This window comes from Henckelia pumila, chromosome 4 (genome assembly GCF_033568475.1).
Source record: "Henckelia pumila isolate YLH828 chromosome 4, ASM3356847v2, whole genome shotgun sequence".
Taxonomy (NCBI): domain Eukaryota; kingdom Viridiplantae; phylum Streptophyta; class Magnoliopsida; order Lamiales; family Gesneriaceae; genus Henckelia; species Henckelia pumila.
The window spans coordinates 66,554,147-66,566,762 of record NC_133123.1 but is presented as its reverse complement, the minus strand read 5'-3'; the positions used below and the strand labels follow the sequence as shown (position 1 = coordinate 66,566,762).

The following is a 12,616-nucleotide window of genomic DNA, read 5'->3' as shown; positions in this document are numbered from 1 at the left end:
GAAGTAGGTCTAGGCCAATTCATAACCGCTTCAATCTTGCTGGGATCGACAGAAATCCCATCTTCAGAAATAATATGACCGAGAAAGACAACTCAATCTAACCAGAATTCACACTTAGACAGCATGGCAAACAACTGCTCAACTCGCAAAATCTGCAGTACGGTCCTCAAGTGCTCTGCATGGTCAGTACGGTTCTTCGAGTAGATAAGAATATCATCGATAAAGATAATGACGAACTCATCTAAATAACGCTGAAAGATATGGTTCATCAAACCCATAAAAACTGCTGGAGCGTTAGTCAAACCGAACGGCATGACTATAAACTCAAAATGACCATACCTCATTCTGAATGCGGTCTTAGGAACGTCTTCCTCTCGCACTCTCAACTAGTGATAACCTGACCTCAGATCAATCTTAGAGTAGACAGAAGAACCCTGCAGTTGATCAAAAAGGTCATCTATTCGGGGTAAAGGATACCTGTTCTTAACTGTAGCCTGATTCAATTGGCGGTAGTCGATACAGAGCCGCATAGAACCATCCTTCTTCCGAACAAAAAGCACAGGAGCACCCCAAGGCGATACACTAGGTCTGATGTATCCCTTGGCAATCAAATCCTCAAGCTGCTCCTTCAACTCTCTCAATTCAATAAGTTCCATATGATAAGGAGCTTTTGAAATAGGTTGTGTACCTGGCACTAAGTCAATACTGAATTCGATTTTTCGAATAGGTGGCAAACCAGGAACCTCTTTCGGGAACACATCAGCAAATTCTCTAACCACCGGTAAATCTACCAAAGCTGGGCTAGATTTCAGTACATCAACTGCATACACCAAAAATCCTTTTGCACCTTTCTGTAGTAAACGAGTCATAGATAACACTGAAATCAAAGGAATTCTAGATCGAGAACCCTTACCAAAGAATTTCCACTCGTCGGCCATTTCAGTTCTGAACCTGACAACTTTCAGAAAGCAATCGACAGTTGCCCTGTACTTGGTTAAAGCATCTATACCGACAATACAATAAAAATCTGACAATCCAAGTACAATACAGTCGAATTCTAACATATTTCCTTCAAAACACAGTTCACAGTTCCTGACTAATCTGACAGAAACAATTCCTCCACCCAAAGGTGAAGTAACAGCTACTACTGTAGGCAACAACTCAGTAGGCAAAGCATGCAATAACACAAATTTCTCAGAGATAAAGGAATGGGAAGCACCTGTATCTATCAAAACATGAGCAGAATGACCAAAAATCGAACAGTTACCTGCTATAACATCATCAGGTGCTGCCTGAGCCTGATCCTCTGTCAAGGCGAAAACTCGTGCCTGCTGTCTCGGGGGCTGGTTTGCAGTAGGGTTACCTCCCTGTCTGTTCTGCTGCTGGGGCTGGAAAAAGTGCACTGCAGAAGACTGCCTATCGGGTTGAGCTGTAGGTCGAGATGAACTCCCACTCTGAGCTCGATCTCTAAAACGCTAAGGGCACACCTTAGAGAAGTGTCCCGGTTGCTGACAGGTGTTACAATTACCGAAGACTCCCACACACTGATCCGGTGAGTGCCTTCCCCCCACTAGTAGAAAAATCGCGTAAAACTTCGGTTAATAACCGAAGTCGTAGGCATTTAATTACCGAAGTAGTGTCACGTGAAGTAATAGGGTACTTTTTTACTTCGCTGAATCACCGAAGTCTTATACCTTAAATTACCGAAGTCTTTGGTCATTTTTTGGAGGCAGAATTGGACCGGTGCCGAAGTAAAAACATATATTTTACTTCGCTAATTTCATAAGTTACGAAGTCAAATATATTCTTATACTTCGTTAATTAATGAATTTTCCGAAGTAACAACTATGATTTTACTTCGGGTTTTGGACGAAGTTAAATATTGTCTATTACTTCGTTAATTTCGTATATAACCGAAGTAAAATGTATTCTTTTACTTCGATTTTTAATCAAATTTTCGAAGTTAAATATTGTCTTTTACTTCAGTAATTTCAATAATATACAAAGTGAAATAATGTCTTTTACTTCGTTAATTTCCTATATTACCGTATTAAAATGCATTCTTCGAAGCAATAGAACACATTTTCTAAATTAAGATTTAGATACAATAATGTCATAAATATATTTTTGAAACTTAAAAATACACTAATAATATTAATTAATCCATCCCAAAATGACACATACATAAATCAACAAGTACTCTATCCACCAAAATACACTAACAATTTGAAATGACATATTCAACCACCAAAACGTGTACACATCCGCACGTATTTCGTAAGAACTGCTACCTAACTGAGAGTAGGAATGTCGTAAACTGGATTCTATCTTGCCATAGGTCCCCTATAGTTGCTCTCTGTGACCACTGGTGAAGTCCTGCATAACATAAAGATAATGTCCACCTCATTTTTTATCTTTAGATAACAACAAGGCCATTTGTATGTATAGTAACTTCCTTACGTTTACTACTTCAAGGCAATATTTAAACCAAATTGTTATCAAAATCATATCAACTTAGTTTCTCAGCCCCTATTTGGGGATTTGAAATTTAAGGCCAAAGCACCAAAGTTTATGATCATGAATTCATGATCAGACTAGGAAAAAAGCCATTAAAAAACCGAAGAGACATTAACCTGAATAAGTTGCTGGGCTAGTTGAACTTGTGAAGAGGTGCCTTTTATCTCCACGGTGATTTCATCAGGCAGGCCCCTACTCTCTTGCGCAGTTAGAATGGCACCACTAGTGCGTTTAATGCAACCCTTGAGATCAACCAAAGACTGCTTGAAAGGATGGGGAGGCTTACTAATAGCTGCTAAAATCTAAAAATACAACTAATGCTAAAAATCAATTTTGTAATACCTAAGGAAAATAAAAAGTGTTTGCCCTCTTAGAGAACAAAAACTTTACCTGATTCCTAAGCTCCATGATGCGAGGTTCTTTTTCCAGATTCTCTCCATTCATTTCGAATTAATGATGTGAAGTCATATGCTATTGATGCACGGAAGTCCACCAAGTATAAAGTTTCTATCGCTTTTCCTTCGTGAGATATTTTCTTGGTGTTAGATTGAAACATGCAAATTTTGTCTTCTGCTGAAGATCAGCCTCATTTCACGAAAAAAGACCAAAAATATTGTGGGTCTAATACCTTCTAATATACGAATTCAATATTTGTCACTTAAGCTCAAAAAATGGCAGATATCCAATTGGTATAACAACAATTGTTTTATCAAGTAATATACAATATTTGAAATATGTTTAGTATTTGAAGTGCTACAGTAATAAAATTGTGATACCGATAATACAAAAATGGAGATGTCATACTGATGAGTTGATTCGAATCAGTGGACTTGATTTCATACGGGTAGAGCATACTGCAGCTGCCAATTCATGATAATTGACTCTGAGTATCTGATAGGTAACAAAATGTGTTTCAGTTAACATTCTATTTGTCTACCTCGAAAAGAGGACTCAGTCACAAGGACCAAACATTAAATTTACCTCTACATCTGCGCAGCGAAACTGGACATGGTTACATAAGTTACATAGGAGATCAGTCGAAAATTCCAAAACCAAGCTCTTTAGGATCTGTTTCGACCATCCATGGAGCCCTGTGAAATGACACTACAGAATTAAACAAGTTAGAAACGTGCGACGGAAGTTCAAGACTGCTAGAAAAAATTCCTACTTATTCATCACGAAATTGATGGTCCCTTGTGCAGCACGATTAAGAAGAGTTTTCCTTGCCTCAACTGCGATCCCTTCAGGCTAGAAACAGAGGAAGAAGCTTTGATCAAGTAAAGTTTACACATAATTTCGAAAAAATGCAAGTTTTTGCCCCATCCCCCTCCTTCCAAATTCAATTTCTACCCCTGGTACTAGAGTGTACCTCTTCTGGAAACCAAACTCCGGGGCGAGTGCTTCCCTCAAGAATGGCTAGGACAAAAGCAGCTATTGAAAATCCCACTGACCTGAAATCACAAAGATACAATTAAAAATAATAATTATAACCGTTTGCATGGTTTGAACAAATAATAAAAAATAATTACACAGATAGTTTCTTGTGGCTGAATATCCCGATTCTGTGGTATCCCTCGGAGCACTCCAAATCAACCTGTTAATATTGAAAGGGGAAATATGTCAAAACGATCATATGGAGCAAAATTGAAACAACATGAGATATACTAAAAAAGTAAGCGTACTCGCATCGACACCTTCTCTCCAGCAAATCCATCTACTGCCCTCACTAAAGGGTCAAATAGTTGAACTAATTGCTGGACTTTACTTTTGTCTCTCAGGAATTCCTGCAGATTATACAAATCTTGAATAAATACATTCAATTTAGATAATCTTACATCATCAATAACATTACACACAAAAAACTATTTTAAGTTGAATAATATCATATACCATTTGGGAAGCAAACTTATCATGACTGCCGAAATATAATTTTACATCAATCCATGTAAAATCTCAATTTTCAGAATTTGATAAACATACAGGTGGAAGCAAATCTGTCATTGCTCCCATTCCCCAATTCCAGAAGAAAGGTGAAGTTCCAAACCGAGCGCTAACAGTTGGAACTCCAAAGACCTCGTGAATGCTCCTGCCCTCAGGAAAAATTCTAAAAGAATATATTCTTTTAACTGACTAATGATTGTCTCTTCTTGGTAGAATTTAGTATAAAATTAATAAAATAGCATGCATTCTAATACAATAACAGGATAGTAATTTCCTGAATAAGCTTTTTCAAAATCCAGAATAAAATGATTTTCCAGAAACTTACAAGAGAAAAACATCCTTCTTTCCAATTCCAAGTCCAAAATTAATGTTAAGCATCCCGCTATAAGGTTTTAATTTGACCTTCTCTCTTGTCAATTAAATTACTAAAATCAGTTAAATATTTAAATGCATAAATGGTGAAAACAAGAATTAATATTTGATCATCAACCTTTGTTGTATGCAAGAACTTCCTCTCCCAGAAGTAAAAAGCTTGTGGATAATATAGTCGGGCCAGCACCCCCAGAGCCAGCTGTGTAGTAGTAGAACCTAAGAACAAGTAACAAAAATGACATTACCAAAAGTAACAAAACAGAATGGCTTTTATGGAAATTTGAAGGATATAATTGTAGGTTCACGAAAATAGTTACCTTAGTTTCTCTGGCTCACCTTCGGTTTCAAATTTTGATGCACGAACTAGCTCTGCTGCCATAACTAAGGTAAACAAGAAGCAGAAAGCATTAGTATTTGAGAGCAGAATAATTCATTGTTTCCAGCACCGAGATCTGATAAATCTTCGATGCGATGCAGACAACATCTGAAAATTTGGAAAATGGTGGGGCTCCACTGGAAGTTGTCTTATACTTCGAATACAGACTAAAGATGGTCTGAAACACCAAAATCAAAGCTGGAATCATCGAAAAATCGCAGGTGAAACAACATGAAGGAAACAGCTCACAAAAAGGCTCGGTGTCAGCACTAACAAGCATAAAAAACAGTGATTCATAGCCCAAAACGAAGCTACTGATGTAAGGAAGAAAATCGTCAAACCGTTTGAAATTTCGTCTCCGGATGAAAGAGATACGAGCCAAATATTGTGGCTGCTCGGGTACTAGTGAGAAATACAGAAAATGAAAAACAAGAAATAGATCTCTGGCTATGGACATCAAACCTGGAGGAACCGGCCAGTGCTGCTAGGATTCAGACCTTGGGCTTTCCAATTACGGCATTGACGAGCAGTTCCCAGCGGTGGTGGACGGCTGGAGATGCAAAGCGGCGGCCGCTAGGGTTGAAGAAGAAATAAGATCGATGGCGATGGGTTTTTTTCACTGTACGTACGATAGAAAATATATAAGAAAGTTAAAAGGTGAATGGGAGATTAAGGATCTGTTCATCTATTTACTTCAGCAAGTATCATTATATTTTTATTTTTTAACCTTTAAACTTCATCAAATATAATATGCCGAAGTAAAATATGACACAAAATTATTAGTGAAGCCCGGGTTTTTTAAAATCCGAAGTAAAATGTGTGTTTTTACTTCGGCAGTCTAATTACTGAAGTGTATTGTTACATATTACTTCGTAATTATTAATTGACGAATTAAATGGTGGCGAAGTAAAAGCTGAAAATTCTACTAGTGCCCACACTTGCTGCAGTACAAGGATGATGATCCAGAACTCTGTCCTGAACCGAATTGCTTTAACCACTGGAACTAGAAGAACTGTTCCCCTGCCTCTTGAACTGTTTACCTCTTGCTTTGTACTGATCTTTTCTGTTTCCCCCACTGTTTCCACCTTCATACCTTTGCTTCTGGTTCTGATGCTGCGTTGGCTGATTCTGATACTGAGATGGTGGGTACTGATACTGCCTCTGTTGCTGAGGTGCTACCTGGTTACCTCTTTGCCTCCACAAGCCTGTTTCTGCTCCCTTTGCGTGATTCATGGCATCCGCAAAGTTGTTAGGTCTGTTGGTATTTACCAACGTGAAGACGTCGGGGTTCAAACCATTGATGAACTGATCTGCCTTAGCTTCTTCATCTCCGGCAATTAGTGGAGCAAAACGCAACAGACTATCAAACTTAGCCACGTACTCTTCAATGTTCAGATTCACTTGCCTCAGATTGGCAAACTCTGCTCCCTTATCTTTGCGATACGAGATAGGGAAAAACCGCTTATAAAATTCAGATTTAAAAAGAGTCCAAGTAACTTCCGTACCTCTACTCTCCATTGCTTTCTTTGTCATGATCCACCAGCTCTTAGCAACCCCACGTAGCTGATGAATGACTAACCTGATTCTGCGGTCATCTGTGTAATCAATGGAATCGAACAGCTGATCAATATCATCCAACCAACTCTCGCAGTCAACTGGATTTTCTGAACCCATCAATAACGGCGGATTGAACGACTGAAACCTCTTCAGCAAGGTTTCCATAGGCGTTGCTGAAGCATCCAACTGATCAACTTCAGTGCTAGCTTGCTCAGTCGCAGGGATAACTGGCGGTGTGTTTTTGTTTATCACTCGACGAGGACCCATCTGAATAACAAAGGTTGGGACACAAGATATCTAAATCGCTACAATCAGTGCCCTTACAACCGCTTGGAAAAACCGGATACCAGTCGATAACAGAAACAGTTATATATCAAGTAGATCATGCTTTACAAATTAAATCACAAAACCATGTAATTCAATAATTTCAATAATACAGCATGCTCGCATGGAATTAAGTACATAGTTAAATAATTCAAACACATGCGAGGAGCCAATACACGCAAACTCAATCTACCCCGCTCGCTCTAGTTCAACCAAGAATCTTAACTCTCTAATACTACTTAATGTGAGACCTCGTTTCTAATCAACTAATATCAGACAACAAGCGATATGTAAACAAGAACCCAATAATATTTTTTTTTTAAAAGGAGGCTCGCGCGCCCGCGCTGACATCAGCGCGCCCGCGCCTAAGCCCCGCAAAAACCAGCGCGCCTGCGCAGATGCTGCGCAAAAACTAGCGCGCCCGCGCCCATACCTCGCAAAGAGGCTGCGCGCCCGCGCCGTCCCCTCGCCCAGAAAAGTTAACGCACTAAAATAAACTCAATCAAAATCTAAACACTTGCATTAAGAGTATTTGACATGCCAATAACAATAAAAGTAAGGTTTAGGGAAGAGAAACATTCAATACGGTAGTACCTACATTGATTCTTGCTTACAAAACAATTACGAGAAGTTCGAATGACTAAACATGTTCGTAAAACATAATCTCTTGCTCTGGACGCTAACCAGGTCTATGCTGACTTGATCCTGCCTTTCCTGTTGCCAAGTACACATACAAAACAAAGCAACAGCCGGATAACCGGTGAGAATGATAATCCCAGTAAAAGCAACATATCAAGTAATACAACAATAAACATGCTTCCAAGACAACAACACAATCAATAACAACGTAATGAAATGCATGTCTTTAAACCGGGATATCAAATCTGATAAACAAAGGATTGCTGCTGTGCTTTTGGGATCCCGAGGATGAGATCACGTGACGACTCACCGACTCTCCCAATCAAGGTGGTGCCATGTATCCCACTCCTCTAGACTTTGAGCAACTATAATGAGTATGCTAGCACTAGGCGCAATGACTACATCCTAGGCCACTTGAATATAGCTCCCAAATGTCTAACAAAAGGGCTGTTCTGCCCATTGAAACAATAGTGTTGGCTCAATATAAATGCATATGGGAACAAAAGGAACTTAGCCATATAATTCATTCAAATAATCAACAAAATATAGGTTTCATAAACTAGAACCAGTATCGATGCAATATGTGATTTTAAGAGAAACTCGAGAACCAACTGTCCCGAGTATGCTATCCCGCTACGATGACTGCTTTTACCTTTCAATGTCGTAGATCCAACTCCGGACAAGCTACAACAAAAGATTGTATCAACAACTATATAACCTAAACAACAAACAACAGTTCAAGGAAATCTCTTTACCGTTCTTCGTCCAACTCTCGACGAACAATGCTGCTAACACAGGGCTCGACAACTCCAACGAATCTGTACGAATACAAGAGTTGATCAACAACCATGATCACTCTCAATCCAAGGCTTCAATCAATACAAGAAAGATTCGAAAACCCAAAAACTCAAACCGACGGCATAACGGCTATAAACTGAACAAACCGGAAACGCAGACAGCAGTTCAATACTGATATAACCTCATATCAATGCCCAAAACAACAATAACAAAGCAAACCCATCAATCTCAAAATCCACATTTTCGAAAATGGCTTCCAAAAATCATAACAAATTCGAACGTCGCTCTAATTCAAAACCGACAGATAATAAACGATCGGAACTCTGTCTAGAATAACATACTCGAATCTCGAACAATTCTAACAACATCCAAAAACTAGAATGTATCCGATCGTAGAAGAACTTACAATATAACAGAGCTCTCACTGCAGTGATCGATAATCTGCCTTCAGAAATAAATTCCAACGGCCGGATCGAGCTCGGACTGGATTTTGAAAGCTTGAAGAGGGTTTGAGGCGTCTCCAATGGTGGATATCGGTTTGGAGAGGAAGATGAAGACTTTTCCCAATCAATTCCAAGTGTAGATAATATATAAAATCCAATAATTGCGTTTTAGTCCCTGAAAAATCCAATTTTTGCAAAAAGGACCCTGATCAAAATCAAGTCGGCTCGTGAACTCTGTAATCTCTGATTAACTCAAAGAAACTCATTTAAGATAAAAAAAAAAAAACGAGGCGTTACATCGAAGTTACTAACAGGACGATTGTTCAAGCTCTTAAAACACAACTGGATGCAGCTAAGTGTAAGTGGGCAGACGAACTCCCTTCTGTATTATGGTCTTACCGAAATACAACTCTATCCGGTACGGGTGAAACTCCTTTCAGCATGGTGTACAGGACTGAGGCAGTTCTCCCAGCGGAAATTGGACAAGAGAGTGCTAGGATAATGGCATACGGGGCAAACAATCAAGAACTGCGAGCAATGGATTTGGACCTACTTGAGGAGCATAGGTCCCGAGCTGCAATTAGGCTCGCAGCCTATCGCAAACAAATGACCCAGGCCTACAATAAAAGAGTATATCCTAAGGTTTTCTAGGAGGGAGACCTGGTTATGCGAAAGATACAACATCCCGGGGAGAGAGGAAAGCTAGAGGCTAAGTATGAAGTCCCCTTCAAAGTAATAGGAAAAGCTGGAATAGTAGCATATTATCTGGAAGATCCTCAAGGAAAGAAGGGTAAAAGGCCATGGAATGCTCAGCACTTGAAAAAATACTATCCTTAGTAGCCCCGCTCGGGTTTCATCATGTTTTTATAGATCACTAGGCTGGTCCTTAACCAGTTGATCTTTTGGCGTTATTTATGTTATTAAATAGTCAGTCCTGTTTTGCTTAAGTTAGGATCAGTCCTGTTTAGTGTCAATTTTGTTTTACAACAATGTCGTAGAAAGAGTCAATTCTGTTTTATAGCACTTAGTATTTCTTGGACATTCTTTATAAAAGCCCAGGCAGGTCTGGCATTCAAGGACCACATCAGTGGAACTAAAAGCCCAGGCAGGTCTGGCATTCAAGGACCACATCAGTGGAACTAAAAGCCCAGGCAGGTCTGGCATTCAAGGAACACATCAGTAGAACTAAAAGCCCAGGCAGGTCTGGCATTCAAGGACCACATCAATGGAACTAAAAGCCCAGGCAGGTCTGGCATTCAAGGACCACATCAGTGGAACTAAAAGCCCAGGCAGGTCTGGCATTCAAGGACCACATCAGTGGAACTAAAAGCCCAGGCAGGTTTGGCATTCAAGGACCACATCAGTGGAACTAAAAGATCAGGCAGGTCTAGCATTCAAGGACCACATCAGTAGAACTAAAATCCCAGGCAGGACTGGCATTTAGGGACCCCATCAGGAGGAGAATTCAAAGACAAGCATGTCTGTCATACCAAATTCATTAAGCTTATTAAATGATCAGGCAGGACTGGTTAAAAAACCCACGATAACAAATCTAAAGGGGGTTTCAATCTCCAGGATTCCACCCGAACCCTCACAAATTTAAAATAAGTGGAACATTCATTAAGCTTATTAAGTGATCAGGCAGGACTGGTTAAAAACCCACGGTAACAAATCTAAAGGGGGTTTCAATCTCCAGGATTCCACCCGAACCCTCACAAATTTAAAATAAGTGGAACTTACCTTTTGTTATTAGGCCAATCCAGGTGTATATAGGTCGGGAATTTAATAAGTTGCGTTTCATGAGTTCCCGCCTAAACTTTTAACTCGGTTCAGGCACAGGTAAGGTCATGTCTTCAAAATTAAGTTATGACTCACTTGGTCAGTCCGGTCACATATAGGTCGGGTTGGTAACTTTTTACACTTGGTAAAAATTGGCGTCGTGACTGTTATTTGCATTTATAGTAAGCATATTTATATAAAAAAAAAACCCGAGCTGGTCAAAAAACATTCAAACTAACAAAGTATTGTATCAGCTTGACCTGGGCAACAACAAAAATAGATGACCGCGCAGGGTCTACCAATTAGATCATGTTTTTAAACAAGTGTTCATACAAAAATCAAGGGGCGGGGGCGTCTTGGGGCTTAGAGCTCTATTTGGGCTCTGAGGTTTTTTCTGGTTCGGCCTCCTCAGAATCTTCTTCTGGCATGTCATCGAGATCTTTGGAACAATCCAGGAAAGTGGCGGGGTGCTCGGCCTCCGAATATCCATTAGCCCTGAACTGGGCTAGACATCCCTTGAAACCTTCGTCGAAAAAGGTGGCCGCTTTCTCGGCTACGGCGTTAGCAAAATCCAAGGAGTTCAGGAACTCCTTTTTCCCGAGCTCTTTGGCTGCTTCAAGTTCTTTGTTCAAGGCCCGCACTTTACTCTCTAGCTCAATCTTCTCCACCTCCAGCTCGGAAATTTTGGTATTAGCAGCTCCCAGGGCAGCCCGGCTCGATTCAGTTTCCGCTCTCAGCTTAGCCTGTTCTGCTTCGTATTCTTTTTTCATCTCACGGGTCTTCCATGTGAGTTCAGATATCCGAGCCACAAAAGCTTCTTGGTTCAAGGCATGTTCCTCCCGAGTTTTGAAGGCTCGGCTAGTAATTTCCCCTCCCCAAGCTAAAGCCTGTGAAAATATAAGGGATAAAGGCTAGCTCGGTCAAAGGCAGTTCAGTATATAAATTAAGTTAGAAAAATCGCAACGTACCTGCAGAGTTTCCATGGCGAAGTTTTGTTCGGCTTCCAAGTTGGGCACCGCTTGTAGGATCTTTAGGTCAGAGCGGGAAATCAAGTTCTGCATTATGCCCAGGCAACCTTGAGGGTCGGGCTTTGAGAAAAATGACATATCAGGGACCCCGGGCATATTAGGCATTTCTTTAGGCTCAGTATCAGGTAGGGATTCGAACTCCACTACCGCTTCCTTGCCACGAGCTCGGGAAGAGGAGATAGGGGATGGTTGCTGAAGATCGGACGCACTAGAGCTGTGATGATCCTTGGCCTTTGAGTTTTTCTTCTTGGATGGCTCGACAGGAGGGGGCTCAGGATGAGTACCGGCCTCATCTTCGGTTTTCTTCCTCTTTAGATTCTTTAAGGCAACACTGAAATTAGCAGGCATGGCTGCAGATCTAATCCGGTCGTCTGAACAAATAAAAGTAACAATCAAATAAATTGAAAAGATAATTAAATAAAGGTAGTATGGGTACAGGGGTACTACCTACATCCCCTACGATCTCCTCTCCTTTCCCACTGAAGCCATAATGGCAGAGCAGATCATCCCCGATTAGGCTCTCGATATCAAAGGTTTGAGCGGACATGGTGTTGATGAAATTAGTGAAGTCATGAGTAGGTAGAGCTGGGGGTTCGGGGGTTGTGAAATTCATGGCCCAGTTCGATCGACAGTCCCAAGGCTGATTAGGTTTAACAAAAAAATACCTATTTGTCCAACCCTTGTGCGAGCTAGGCTTGCCCTTCAAAAAAGGGTATTCGGGTCGCATGGAAATATAAAAGCGGCCCGGGACGGTTTTCTTAATTTGTAGAAAATAGGTAAAATTTCCTATGTCTAGTGGAATTCGGAAGAAACAAAAGAGGACACCTAAGGATAGAATTGAG

The 12,616-nt window shown here is 40.4% G+C and overlaps 1 protein-coding gene across 1 annotated transcript; it reads right to left on the bottom strand.

Moving 5' to 3' along the window:
- Window positions 1-3,155: 3,155 nt before the first annotated feature.
- Window positions 3,156-5,233, bottom strand: LOC140894410 (uncharacterized). Its single transcript, XM_073302918.1, has 10 exons — window positions 5,148-5,233; window positions 4,949-5,046; window positions 4,784-4,865; window positions 4,498-4,621; window positions 4,200-4,301; window positions 4,047-4,111; window positions 3,887-3,968; window positions 3,686-3,765; window positions 3,499-3,608; window positions 3,156-3,408 (listed from the first exon to the last, which is right to left on the bottom strand). Exons 1-9 carry the CDS (start codon window positions 5,207-5,209, stop codon window positions 3,551-3,553), a joined length of 753 nt encoding a protein of 250 aa, XP_073159019.1. The 5' UTR covers window positions 5,210-5,233; the 3' UTR covers window positions 3,156-3,408; window positions 3,499-3,550.
- Window positions 5,234-12,616: the final 7,383 nt, after the last annotated feature.